Raw genomic sequence first — 13,316 nt, forward strand, 5'->3', positions numbered from 1 at the left:
TTGATAGGCACTAGCAGAAATCTCCAAGTATAACAACCCTTGCTGAATCTGGCTATAATGAAAGATGCCTAACGTTTTGAAAAAGGGGTGAAATGACAGCTACTGCATTGGAAAACCACCTCAATGCCCTCGAATGCAAAATGGATGAGCTCCTGGCAGCTTTCGAGGGAGAAGATATGCTACAGAATGCCGATACAGGAGACCATGGCCATACGAACGATGAAGGTGGTCATATCAAGACCGAGCAGTCGAATTGTTGAACAGCCCGGCCATGTCGAAGTGGCCGGTAGGGTCTTTCTCGACCACGCCAACCTCCGTGATGATCCCGTCTATCAAGGCCGCGGGAGTTATGTCGAACGCAGGATTCCAGACGCCAATGCCAGGTGCAGCAATACGCACGGTATCCAGGACCACAGTATCCGTGGCCTCGGTCCCGTCTCTAGGGCCCTTGATGCTCGTTACCTCAGATTCCGGTCGTTGTTCGATGATGATATCGCTCCCAGAACTTGTCGCCAGGTCGATGGTTGTGAGGGGTGCTGCGACCAAGAACTTGATGCCATGATGCTTGGCCAAGACTGCCAACCCGTATGTACCGATTTTATTGGCTGTATCTCCGTTGGCTGCCACTCGGTCTGCCCCGACCACAATAGCACCCACCCCCACTTTCGCATCAGCCAGCAAAGCGGCTGCCATAGAGTCGGTGATAAGCGTGGCAGGAATTTTATCATGAACCAATTCAAAGGCCGTTAGACGAGATCCTTGATTGTAAGGTCTTGTCTCTGTACAATAGGCATGTCGCAGTACGTTTTTAGACGACAGCGAACGGATCACCCCCAATGCTGTGCCGTAGCCTGAGGTGGCCAGAGAACTGATGTCGTGGCGGTCAGTTCTAGTACTGTATAGAATGGGGGCCAAACCTACCCGGTATTGCAGTGGGTGAGAACCGAAACAGTGTCGGATTTGGTTGCATGAGTCATGATCCATTCAGCTCCGTGATGTCCAATGCGCTGGTTATCCTCCAGATCCTTCCCTAGCATTTCCTGGGCAGCTTGAATGAATGATTCCACGATTTCGGGACCAGTCACCCCCGGTCGAGTTGCTTGGGTTGTCGTTAGGGTAGAAAGCTTGCGAGCAGCATCGCTCAGATTGACGGCGGTAGGCCGACTCGTCACCAGATAATCCAGCTTTGTCACGATCAGGTTTCGGATCTCCTCTGGGGACTCGGAAACATTGTTCGCTGCACGAAGCAAATGGAGTTCTGCGGAGAGAGCAAGCATCGCCACGATGGCAATGGCAGGGGCGCCTCGCACCTTCATATCCTTGATGGCATGCCATCCATCCTCTGCAGACTTGATGGGGATATACTTTTCCACAAATGGTAGCTGAAGCTGATCGAGAATTTCCAGGTTACCCTGGTTGTACTTGATAGCCTGCAACATTATGTCTTCGGTCTAAATAGTGCGGGGGTTGTTGAGGGGTATCTTTTGCCAGTTTGATTCAGGCGATTCTCTCAGGCTTACATAACCAGCCCACTTCCTAGTATGATGCACCCGAACATCCATCTCTAATATGGGATTAGTACCATAATACCTGAAACTTTAATTCCGAATCTCCCTTTACCCTATTACATATGGTCACTCCTTCCCTTTTTTATTTTTTGTTATGTTTCCAACCGCCAATATGTCTTCCTCCGTCCCCTTCTCCTCATTTACAACGTGGCTGTGGTTCAGAACAAGTCGTGCACTTTTATTGCTTCCCATCCGGATTGTGTTCCACACCATGGATGACTAGTTTCCCCAGCCAAATACAGCTTCACAGGCAACCATCCCAGACTATCAACAATACCATACAATGCCAAATGTGCCCTCTCATGGACCGAATAACATTTCTATTCCTACTACATCCCATCAAAGCAATAACCTTCAATATCCAGGGCCTACAAATGCATCAGCAGCTACAACATCCCAACCAATCCAGGACTCGAGAACAAATACAACGGCCCTATCATTGCCAGCATCAAACATATATGCACCATGCCGGGACAATCCGCGAAGATGTGAGTGGGCTGGATGCACGGTAGAAAGGCCATTCACTAGCACCTCAAACCTCTTAACACATTTGAAGGAATCACACATTGAGCCTAGTCCTTGGGTTTGCCATCATTCTGGATGCTTTGCGGCATACACCCGAAAGCACTCACTTGAAAACCACCTATTGCGAATACACCATGATAGCCAGCCTGTTGTGCGATATTCATGTACTTTGTTTTTCTATTGTTTTTCTATCGTTTTTCTATTGTTTTTTCATTATACTCGTTTTCTTCTCATTCTGTTGCTAGTAACTTGCTACTACTTTAGGGATATTGATTTGGAGTCTTTGCTCTGGTTTAGCTAAGACCCGGTATTGCGATGTGAAGCAACACTGCTCTTGCATAAAGGACCAGGCCCTCTTCCATGGACCCGGAGGGATCATCGATCCAACCTCATTTAACTCGCGGATATGTAAAGCACTGTTTGTTCCGGTGAGACGGGCGAGAAGAAAGTGTTGTAGAAGACAACCACGCACCATTGTTTCCTCGTACGAAAGCATCACCGTAGTTGCGCCGCAGTTTTCCGTTTACGAACTCCTCGGTCTTTTCAAGTGCGATATTCATGTATCCATCCACGGACTGAAGCTCTCCTAAAAATTCGTTAATAAAAAGAGCTTTTCTAAAAGGGGAAAAATCTGATATACCTTTGTAAACCACACCAGAGTTGAGTTTCACGATCACCGGAGCACCGATAATCTCACTGAGGAAGGCTGACGGATCCTTTCCCTCAGAGGTTGAACCGTTCTCCATGATAATTGTGGATAGACTATCAATCAGGATATCAGGAATATTGAAGAGTGAGTGAATTCAGGGCCGACATACCTGGTGAAGTGGAGAGTCCAAGAAGAGATACGAGATAACTAAGTTAGTAGTTACGAGCATGGAAAAGCCCCACGAAGGCGGTGTGCGTTGTGTCGAGCTCTCCGCCACAACCTCACACTTTACGATCATCCTCGCTGCCGTTTTTTACTTTACAAATCTCCTTATGACGCTGGTCCTTGGCCAGGATGCGATCCTTTTTCAATAAACCGGCATGGGCGGTCAAAGGAGGGGTCACTACCAATGAATTCTATCGACGGTCTGAACAGACTTACTCCGATATCATTGCGGCCAACCGAGAGGCGTACAAGAAACCCAAGGATCCCCTAGAACCAGATAAACCCAGCAGCTGCTCGGATGAAGTGAATTTGTGCTCTAAGCGCCCACGCCTTTCAGATGAACCGAAAAAGGACGCAATTGATGCTCCGGCTTTGCCTCATGATGAACAGGACAAGCCGAGAGAAGATCGCTCACTTTCCACTTGCCTCAAAGATACTCCCAATGCGTCAGTGATACAGCATACCATCGAAGAAAAAGAATACTCCAGGATTCCTCTTCTAGGTGTATCAGATTCCTGCTTAACGGACACCCCATCAAGGAACCATACAGATCACTCTGCACCGACCCACCTGTCAGCTCACCCCTCAGCTTCTCCGGTAGCTCGAGGGAAGATTAATACCGAAGCTCGGTCAGCTATATCCCCAGAACATCAGCTCTCCAAGTCCTCTGAACCTCTAGCGGATGACCCAGTTGTGCAGATTCTCATCACTTCTGATATCCCAAACACAAAACCCCTGCTTGTCCACCGAAAAATGTCCCAGGGGCTTCGGGAGGTGCGCTTGGAATGGTGCAAACGTCAGGGATTTACAACTGGGGCAGAGTCACCTGTTCATCTGACTTGGCGAGGTTCACGGCTATTCGACGTGACAACATGCAGGAGCCTGAGGATTGAACCGGAAAAGAATACGTGGGCGCTTTTGGATATGGATGACGATTCTCTTACAGGCCCGAAAGAATTGCGAATTCATCTGGAGGCGGTTGCAGATGACCCTATTTTGCTCAACCGGTCTGGCTCTTCAGCATCCCCAGCCCCGCCGAGTCCCATCAACCAACAAGACGAAGTGAATGAACCGATGAAGTTGACCCTCCGCAACCCCGGGCTGGGTGACCTAAGGATAAAAGCGAGGCCGAAGACACTGGTTTTCAAGCTTATATCTGCATTTCGAGACAAACATAATCTTTCGACAGATCAAGAGATATCTCTGGTATTTGACGGAGATCGCTTAGACCCCAGTACTTGTCTTGGTGAACATGATATTGCAGATCTTGACTTGGTGGATGTGCAGATCAAAACCCGAATCTAGTCATGGAACATCTCTTGACATTGCAAGTTGGAGAGTTTACCAGGATCAGGTCCCCTTCCCCCACCACGCCTGTCCCATCTATCTTGTCTTGTTCTTATGTATAATATGCATTCTGAAGTCCACAATAATTTAATACCCTTCAATGTCTCACTCATTTCCTGAACTCATTTCTGAAATCGTCCGTTTTTTTTTACATAAGAACAGTAGTTCTGCTATCGATAAGATCACGTGACAGATATATAGCGGGGCAGGTGGGTTTTTTTCTCTTCAATCAACCTATACCTCAGCGCCAGCTCACTCCGACTGCCGTTGTAACAAGTATCAACCTTTCGGATACCCAGACGTACTGCAGAAGCACCCAAAGTACCCACTCGGTCATTTGTCAATAACCGCTATTGCAGAATCAATCTCTTGCACCGCAAACGACCTTCCTAAGGACATTAATTGTACGACGGAACCATGAAGGTCATCACCGCCAACTTTGTGACCTGTGCAGTTAAAGAGTGCAAGACATCCCCGGCGTCATTTCCTCTACATTTTCACGATGCCGAGCTCGAGATGCAGGAGCTTGATTTCCAACCAGAGTTTATTCGCAATGTGATTCCTCGTATTGATTGGGAGGGATTACGAGTGACATCGAATGAGGTACTCTTCTGCTCCAAGTATGCACCAAGATGACATTGGCTAACATGTTGATTGTAGCTCGGATTCCCTAGTCTACCAGAATCCAAACCGGAGGGCGAGGCACTCAGTGACGAACAGACTCTGAAAGACCTGCATCGACTGCTGTTAGAAACCCAAGTAATGGAGGGCAAATTGATCTGTGGAAATTGTGGGCATGAATATGTGATCAAGGAAGGGATTGCCAATTTCCTTCTCCCAAGCCATCTAGGTAGGAAAATATCTTCCCTTGACTCCACTCTAGATACTCATTCCTTTATCCAGTCTGAGTCTCGATGCAACATGGCTACTCCACCTGCCGATACTTTGATACCCTACTCAGAAGCAAGAGATGGACAAACCAAAACCCTTCGTCCTTAAAACGCTATCGTTTAACATTTAGCTACACTCGATACCCCCGAAAGAGCTCGCTGTCTCCCGAGGTCATTACCAGAAGTCATAGACGAAACATTACCGGCTTCGCAGGGAGATCTGTAGGATCTGATACAGAATATGAGCTATAAAATGCCCTTGAACGGGGGAAGAGACTGCCATAAGGAATTCTTAGAATTGAAAGTATTGTACATGATGGTTAATAGCGCTCAAAATCACGACTTGATTTTTTAAAAGCAAAACAGTCCGAATACTCCCCTTTTCAAACGCCGACCCGACCAACGCCGAAAAAAAGACCAGAAAGAATTTTATTTGGGTTATTCTAGATTGCCTAATTGAGGAATCCTTTGCAGCCAGTTGAGCCGCATAGACAAGGGATACGGTCGTCGCTGCCCCATTCTCGTTCAAATTTGTAGTCGTAAGTGAGCTCCTCATCTAGTCGAGTTGTTAGAGGTGTGTCCAAGCGGAGAGAGAGAGAGAGAGAGAAATAATATCCACTTCATACGTACCTCGTTCAATCTCCCGAAGCGCATAGATCACGATCCGCTTACTCCCATCGACTCGGATGATTTTAGCGGTGCAATTAGGAGTGCAGCTATGATTGATAAAGCGCGCGATGCCACCTCGTTTAGTGGCATCGATGACTGTGTTCTCATCAATCCGAAAGAGATAACTGCTGCCAATGCCACTCTTGAGATATCTTCGTTCTCTCATATCAGCGACCTGCTGTCGGACTTTCTCACCAACATATTCAATGATCATATCATTCGGCGAGATGTTCTCTTCGGCGTAAAGGCCCCAATTGTGGATTGCGGACCGAGCAAAGCGAACCGGCTTCTTCCGTTTCTTGAGCTGGTTAAATCGAAGAGCATCACCCTCAATGCCGGAGGTCGGGAGGGCTTGTTTCTGCGCATTGATGTCTGCGATGAGTCGTCGATTATTGACACGAGTTGACCGTGAAGTCGATTTGGAGATGGTCTTTGCAGCAGCAATCCTTGCAGCTTCAGCAGCTGCAGCTTGGGGATCAGTCTTCGCATTCGCCTCACGTTCCTCGCGAGCCTTCTGGACCCTAATCCGATGCGGCAAATATTTTGATTTCTCTGACTCAAGGATCTTCTTTCGGCCTTCGGTCCGGGCTGCACCTGTTGGATTTGCAACATAGTAGCCAGTGATGCCAATCAAATCGTGAGTTGGCCCCCTGGGCTCTGGCTGATTGAGAGCCTTGATCTCCTTTTGCCGCCATGCCCACGCGGAAAGATTCCCGACGTTGGATGCAACTTGATCTAGTAATATTTCCTGCAGGAACCGCATGTCCTCCTCATCCTTGATCAGGCGTTGCCAACCATCTAAGTCCAGAATAATAGCCTCATCATCTTCCACAGTCGCGCGTGGTTCGTGCTTAGACACTCCCCATTTAATCTCAGCTCCAGGTTTATCAATGCCTTGAGATTCCCAAGAATGGTCGCCATCGGAAATATCGTGAGGGACGGTTTCTTCTGTGACAACATCGACAACTTGTTTCTTCATGGGCTTACCATGCACTGGCAATTGAACAAGAGAATCAGCGGTATTGACAGTGGAAGACGATGTGATGTCGTCAATACCCGCCTGCTGGGGCACAATGCCGGAATGCTCATCATCTTGCCGTGGGCGTTTGCGTGCATCGGTCTCCCCAGGCAATCGCTTTCTTTTTAGCGTGGAAGCATCCAACGATTCCAAGTCATGGGCAGATCCGTCGCTGGTTTTGTCCGTTTCATCTGCTTCATCTGCCACCTGGGCACTGCTTTCAGCAAAAGACCCTACTGCATCCGACTGATATCGCTCGTCCTCCTCGGACTCCGATACAGAGCTTGCCCGGCTCGGGGGACGGCTGCTTCTCTCCTCAGTATCTCGGGCGAGTGGTGTGCGTTGTTCATCATCTGAATCCTCATCGTCATGCAACGCCTGCAGGCGATGGTATAGAGGCCGAACTTCTCTCTTTCGAAGAGGTTGTCGGCGTCGCTCGTCCACAAAGGCGGCTTCAGGGCGGTCAGAGCCGTGGGCCTTGCGAATGCGCGGAAGAGCAAGTACACTGAGGTTGGTGGAACGGAGTGGATCTCGGCCATTGGACAAGCCAGAGCGCGAGCCTGGAGTCCCCAGTGCACTGTCTCCACCGATTCGGAAAGAAGGCTGTTTCGTGCCCTCTGGTCCAGGAATCCCCAATCTTTCTCTCCTAGCAGCATGTTTACTAGGATCAAGATAGTCGTACAAGGCAGGAGCGGCAACGCGCGACTTGACATCTTCGAGAAGTTTGTCTCTCAGATCCCGAATGATAATGGATAACACTTCCCGGCAAGGATCCAAGTTGACGGCACGTTGTTTCTTTTCCTCTTCGATATCAAGTTCTGCCTCCTTCTTGAATCTCTCCTTTTGGGCTTTTTCTCGTCCCTCGGCTCGGAGACGCTCCGGACTTGGGCTGCGAACGTGGTTAGGGTTTCCGTAAGGCTGACTTTCCATGTTCATTATATAGGTGAACAAGGGTTCCATGTGGCAATGTCGAAAGCAACGTTCTGTTTCCTCCTCGCCCCGTCGGGAATTCTCAAAGATGATGTAGTAGCCGGTCTTGTCACAACGAATGGTCTTGTAGCCAAACAGTTTGAGTCTTTTTTTCAAATGTGGCAGGGTAGAGCTGAGAACTGGAACATAGCAGTGTGCAATAAAAATGTAAGGGTCACGTTTGATCTGGTTTAACACCGGTGTCTCTTCAATCAGAGACTGCACTCCGATGGGACCCAAGGGGGTACTCGGGCCCCGAGGAATCGTGACACCAGGACGAACGGCAGACCTTCCCGAGGGGCCTTTTGGTGCTGTTGGAGGAGGTTCGTTCTTCTTGGGGTCCGACTGGGATTCGAGGGCTGAAATGGGATTGGAAGCCAAGCGTTGTGACTCAATTGCTTTTGCGGCCAATCGTTCGGACTTGGCTCCTTCACGATCCATCTCAACCCGGATTATTCGAGTCCCGATTCGTTGTCCCTTTCTACATTCATAAAACGCACGCTTTGCCGCACTAGACGCCGAAACTGGTTTACCGCCACGGAATGCCGGACTGTCTTTGTATTTGATGGAGCAGATGCCAAGAAACCGGCCTGTGGTGGGGTTGGTGCGGTTTTTCATCTCCGCGATCTCACCAAAGCTTGCGAAGAGAGCACTGATTGGGGCGACCGGTGTCAGAGGATCGAATCCCGAAACCACCAGTTGGATGGGAGGACCCGGGCCGATGCTGGTTATGGGATCATGCGCCCATGGTTTCAAGAAATATGGGGCTGGACGATATTTGTACTTTTGCTTGCAGGCCGATCCTCGAGTATAGTTGGCGATTGCCAAACGAGGATCAGGAGGAGTGGCTTGGCTATTGGCAAGAATGCCCACTCGATGCTCTTCAGATGAGCGGCTAGCAAGCTCGGAGTCGGAAACTACCTGGTGGCCCTCCGGGCGAATTTGAGACTGAGGAGCTGTAGGAGTGTGCATGGGAGTCACGGATGGTTTGACTGGATCTTCGCTGGGTCTCTCGGTGTTTCCTGAGGAGGTCCCCTCCACTATCTTAAGTTTTGGGCTTGTCGCTTTGCAAGGTGATGATTCCACGTTGTTGAGTGTCGTCGGGGTATCGATAGGGGGATGAGCAGTAGCAATCAGCGGAGGCAATGTTAAACTCCTCTCTCTCTCTCCTCCCCGAAGATCAGAGGGCGGTCGAGTTGACTGTCGCTCTGCAGCCGGCATATCAGATGCCCCACCGGGAGAAGCGGAGGAGATTGCGAGAGAGGCGGTCACCTCGGGGACATCTGGGGCTTTCCCTCGACGGTCCGCTGATTTGAAGCGCTTTTGCTGGAGGACCGATGGGGCCGTGGGAAAGAAGTCCGCAAATCCGGCCGAGGCGCGTGACATGGTGAGAGGTGGCTACACGCCAAAGACGACCGCGCGATCACCAAGCAGCATCCTTGACGATGGGAGGAATCAAAGAGCGCGTGAGGAACTGCAGCAGGAGAGCAAGGAAAGGGAAAGTATTAAGGAGAGAATTTGGTGGAGCAACAGATAGCGTCTGCGGTGATATCGCGCGAGCGAGAGTTTTGCAAGGAGCGAGACGCGACCGAATGGGGAAGCGGTCTGGTAATTGAATAATGATGTGGGCGGTGAGGGGCCCCAAAGGATTTATCACGTGTTGATGGATGACAGATATCAGCCTAAGGCTACTTACAAAAATAGTACCTCTAATGCAATAGATACATTACTACCAAAACAACAGGGTACTATGTACATATTTGTACCGGTTTCCATCAATAATTGAATAGCACCCGGATAGTATGCAGCAGCATTGGCGATCTGGGTCACATACTATTCATCTATCTGAAGAAATTGCCTACTTACTGCTCTTTCATCTGAGGGGTAATTCTGTCTCGGCCTTACCGAATGTAGAGTAAATAAATAAATACCTTCGCCTATATCGCACAGAATGATAGAAAAATGATCAAAGAATAAAAGACAGAAAAGGGTCAGGAACCATACGCCACTCGGTGTGGCGATGGGGCTCAGCATTGTAAAAATAGTATCGTTACGGGTAGTTCTGAGACCTTGGTATGGGTCCCTGGGCTTAGTTGAATTTTTAGTACGCGATCCACTGAAGAATCCGAGATGACCAACTTTATTCTTTGAGAGGTCAGATGTTTGTCGGTTGAATTGGTTGGAAATAAAATTGGAACAAAACTTTGATACTTGATCGATATACGTTATATTTTTTATTAGATATGGGGAGTCAAAATGCTCTCGGTACAGTACCTAGATTTTTTGCTTGTGAGGAGCTATTGTTCCCACTAGGCCTGAAATACTCCCGTTACCAGTGATCAAGGTGGGTTATGTTGCCCGGGGGAGAAATCGAACAAACAAAAGCCCAAACTGAACTTTTCTACTATAGCAATATAACCTACTTGTAGGTCTTGCAGGGTGTCTACGGTATTTCAAAACTAGTTTGTTTCATTTTTTGTTTCCAATCTTGATTTTCCTACCCCTGATATCATTAACAAAAGTGGACCATTCCATGGAAAAGGCTCAAGTGAGACATGGAGCGCATTGGCCCGGTAGCTTCCTAAAGGCGGAGTGGGAAAAATAAATAAAATGCTAATAATAATAATCCCATACCGCCCCTCCCTTGTTCCCCTCTATAAATACGAATTTCCAGCTTCCCCTACCTTTCCCAATTCTAATTTCTCCCTCTCTACAACCTTACAACCTTACAAGCTTCTTAATTTTGCCAATTTCTTTCTACATTCGCTCAATACCCTGTACTACTTCATCCTTCATCATGTGGTACGTGGAAATACTTCACCCTCTCTATCATCGTTGCTCACTATCTCTAGTGGAATCTTTGGCTACATTAACTACCTCGTCGACCGGGACCGTGAGTTCATTATCAATACTCTTCTCAATGGTGAGTGATGCCAATTCTAATCAAATTCTCCTCTCTTTCTGCTAACGAACCACTTCAGGACTGTCCCGCCTGGAGTACCGGGGTTACGATTCGGCCGGCATGGCCGTGGATGGTGACAAGAAAAATGAAGTTTGCGCCTTCAAGGAGGTGGGAAAGGTTGCTAAGTTGCGGGAGCTCATTGCCGAGACCAAGCCCGACATGACCAAGTCCTTTGAATCTCACGCCGGTATTTCTCACACCCGTTGGGCCACCCACGGCACCCCCTCCCGCCAGAACTGTCACCCCCACCGGTAAGTTGATATTATGTCACAAGAAAGAGCAATCCCCCTCCCCTACCCTTTTTATCTCAACAACATTAAAGTTCCTCTGTGTGGTTATTTGGCTAACCCTGCTCTTTTTGTTGGACAGATCTGATGAGACCTGGGAGTTTGCCGTCGTTCACAATGGTATTATTACCAATTACAAGGAATTAAAGGCCCTTCTAGAGACCAAGGGTTTCCGTTTCGAGACGGAGACCGATACTGAGTGTATTGCCAAGCTCGCCAAATACCTCTATGACCAACACCCCGATATCGACTTCACTGTTTTGGCCAAGGCCGTCATCAAGGAGCTGGAAGGTGCTTTCGGCCTGTTGCTTAAGTCTGTCCATTACCCCCATGAGGTGATTGCCGCTCGTAAGGGTTCACCCTTGGTCATTGGTGTGAGAACCTCGAAGAAGATGAAGGTGGACTTTGTCGATGTGGAATTCTCGGAAGACGGTGCTCTTCCCGCGGAGCAGGCCTCCCAGAATGCAGCAATCAAGAAGTCCGCCACTAGCCTCCTGGCACCACCAGACAAGTCCCTCCTGCACCGCTCCCAGTCGCGAGCCTTCTTGTCCGACGATGGTATCCCTCAGCCTGCTGAATTCTTCCTGTCCTCGGACCCATCCGCCATCGTGGAGCACACCAAGAAGGTCCTGTATCTGGAGGATGATGACATTGCCCACATCCACGAGGGCCAACTGAACATCCACCGCCTAACTAAGGACGATGGCACCTCCAATGTCCGCGCCATCCAGACTATTGAGCTTGAGCTGCAGGAGATCATGAAGGGCAAGTTTGACCACTTCATGCAGAAGGAAATCTTCGAGCAGCCCGAGTCTGTGGTCAACACCATGCGTGGCCGTCTGGATATCGTCAACAAGAAAGTCACCCTGGGTGGCCTCCGTCAATACATTTCCACAATTCGCCGCTGCCGTCGGCTCATTTTCATTGCCTGCGGTACCAGCTACCATTCCTGCATGGCGGTGCGTGGAGTTTTCGAGGAATTGACAGAGATCCCTATTGCCGTCGAGCTGGCCTCCGACTTCCTTGACCGCCAGGCGCCGGTTTTCCGTGATGATACCTGTGTGTTTGTTTCCCAGTCCGGTGAGACCGCAGACTCGCTGATGGCCCTCCGCTACTGTCTGGAGCGGGGTGCCCTGACTGTCGGTATCGTGAACGTGGTCGGATCCTCCATTTCTCTTCTTACCCACTGTGGTGTTCACATTAACGCTGGTCCCGAGATTGGTGTTGCTTCCACCAAGGCTTATACTTCTCAGTTCGTTGCCATGGTCATGTTTGCCTTGTCCCTCAGTGAGGACCGCGCCTCGAAGCAAAAGAGACGCGAGGAGATTGTCGAGGGTCTCGGCAAGGTTTCGGAGCAGTTCCGGGAGATTCTGAAGCTCAATGAGCCCATTAAGGAGATGTGCGCCAAGTTCTTCAAGGACCAAAAGAGTTTGCTCCTGTTGGGTCGTGGTGCCCAGTTCCCCACTGCGCTTGAGGGTGAGTCTTACCCTCTTCTCCATTCTTTCCATTGTCTGACTTCGTATAATTCAAAACGTTGCTAACTGATTCTATCTAGGTGCGCTTAAGATTAAGGAGATCTCTTACCTCCACTGTGAGGCCGTCATGTCTGGTGAACTGAAGCACGGTGTCTTGGCCCTGGTGGACGAGAACCTGCCTATCATTATGATTCTTACTCGTGACAACCTATTCACCAAGTCTCTGAATGCCTACCAACAGGGTGAGTAATAACTCCATTTGTTGAATTTTTTTTTGGATCTGTGACCCTAACTAATAATCCTCTAGTCATTGCCCGTGGTGGTCGTCCCATTGTTATTTGCAACCAGGATGACCCTGAGTTCTCATCTGCACTGACTGAGAAGATTGAAGTTCCTAAGACTGTGGATTGCCTTCAGGGTCTATTGAACGTCATTCCTTTGCAGCTAATCTCCTACTGGTTGGCTGTTGGTGAGGGATTGAACGTGGATTTCCCCCGCAACTTGGCTAAGTCGGTGACTGTTGAGTAGAAGAAATCGAAGGGAAGAGAATAGGGCTGTTTTCCTTCATGTTAAGAGGGGGTTTGGAGTAAGACGACGACCATGATCTTGGATATTTTCTTATACGGCGTTTTGTCTGTCTCTCCCTCTACAATATTTTTTTTTTGTTATGGGTGTTCTTTTCACCTCGAGGAGAATGAAACTATCCTTTATTACTATTTTAATTTCCTATTC

The 13,316-nt window shown here is 48.9% G+C and overlaps 6 protein-coding genes across 6 annotated transcripts; 3 read left to right on the forward strand and 3 right to left on the reverse strand.

The window, feature by feature from the left end:
* Nucleotides 1–234: 234 nt before the first annotated feature.
* On the reverse strand, nt 235–1,439 carry N7520_007227 (S-methyl-5-thioribose-1-phosphate isomerase; the record flags this gene model as incomplete). The annotated part of the gene is made up of 2 exons (XM_057141161.1): nt 235–868; nt 922–1,439. The coding sequence occupies 2 exons, from the start codon at nt 1,437–1,439 to the stop codon at nt 235–237; spliced, it is 1,152 nt and encodes a 383-aa protein (XP_056995167.1).
* Nucleotides 1,440–2,482: 1,043 nt separating this feature from the next.
* Nucleotides 2,483–2,839, reverse strand: N7520_007228 (U4/U6-U5 snRNP complex subunit LSM6; the record flags this gene model as incomplete). The annotated part of the gene is made up of 2 exons (XM_057141162.1): nt 2,483–2,679; nt 2,734–2,839. The coding sequence occupies 2 exons, from the start codon at nt 2,837–2,839 to the stop codon at nt 2,483–2,485; spliced, it is 303 nt and encodes a 100-aa protein (XP_056995168.1).
* Nucleotides 2,840–3,096: 257 nt separating this feature from the next.
* On the forward strand, nt 3,097–4,272 carry N7520_007229 (small ubiquitin-related modifier domain-containing protein; the record flags this gene model as incomplete). The annotated part of the gene is made up of 1 exon (XM_057141163.1): nt 3,097–4,272. One exon carries the CDS (start codon nt 3,097–3,099, stop codon nt 4,270–4,272), a length of 1,176 nt encoding a protein of 391 aa, XP_056995169.1.
* A 459-nt stretch (nt 4,273–4,731) lies between these two features.
* Nucleotides 4,732–5,222, forward strand: N7520_007230 (RNA methylation protein TRM112; the record flags this gene model as incomplete). Its single annotated transcript, XM_057141164.1, has 3 exons — nt 4,732–4,917; nt 4,975–5,164; nt 5,218–5,222. 3 exons carry the CDS (start codon nt 4,732–4,734, stop codon nt 5,220–5,222), a joined length of 381 nt encoding a protein of 126 aa, XP_056995170.1.
* A 434-nt stretch (nt 5,223–5,656) lies between these two features.
* Nucleotides 5,657–9,246, reverse strand: set1 (histone methyltransferase SET1; the record flags this gene model as incomplete). The annotated part of the gene is made up of 2 exons (XM_057141165.1): nt 5,657–5,760; nt 5,835–9,246. The coding sequence occupies 2 exons, from the start codon at nt 9,244–9,246 to the stop codon at nt 5,657–5,659; spliced, it is 3,516 nt and encodes a 1,171-aa protein (XP_056995171.1).
* A 1,411-nt stretch (nt 9,247–10,657) lies between these two features.
* On the forward strand, nt 10,658–13,112 carry gfa1 (glutamine--fructose-6-phosphate transaminase (isomerizing) GFA1; the record flags this gene model as incomplete). Its single annotated transcript, XM_057141166.1, has 6 exons — nt 10,658–10,662; nt 10,713–10,783; nt 10,842–11,073; nt 11,192–12,585; nt 12,665–12,826; nt 12,892–13,112. 6 exons carry the CDS (start codon nt 10,658–10,660, stop codon nt 13,110–13,112), a joined length of 2,085 nt encoding a protein of 694 aa, XP_056995172.1.
* Between the last annotated feature and the right edge of the window lie 204 nt (nt 13,113–13,316).

The sequence above is a fragment of the Penicillium odoratum genome (genome assembly GCF_028828045.1).
Source record: "Penicillium odoratum strain IBT 22623 chromosome Unknown utg000005l_segment0_segment0, whole genome shotgun sequence".
NCBI lineage: Eukaryota > Fungi > Ascomycota > Eurotiomycetes > Eurotiales > Aspergillaceae > Penicillium > Penicillium odoratum.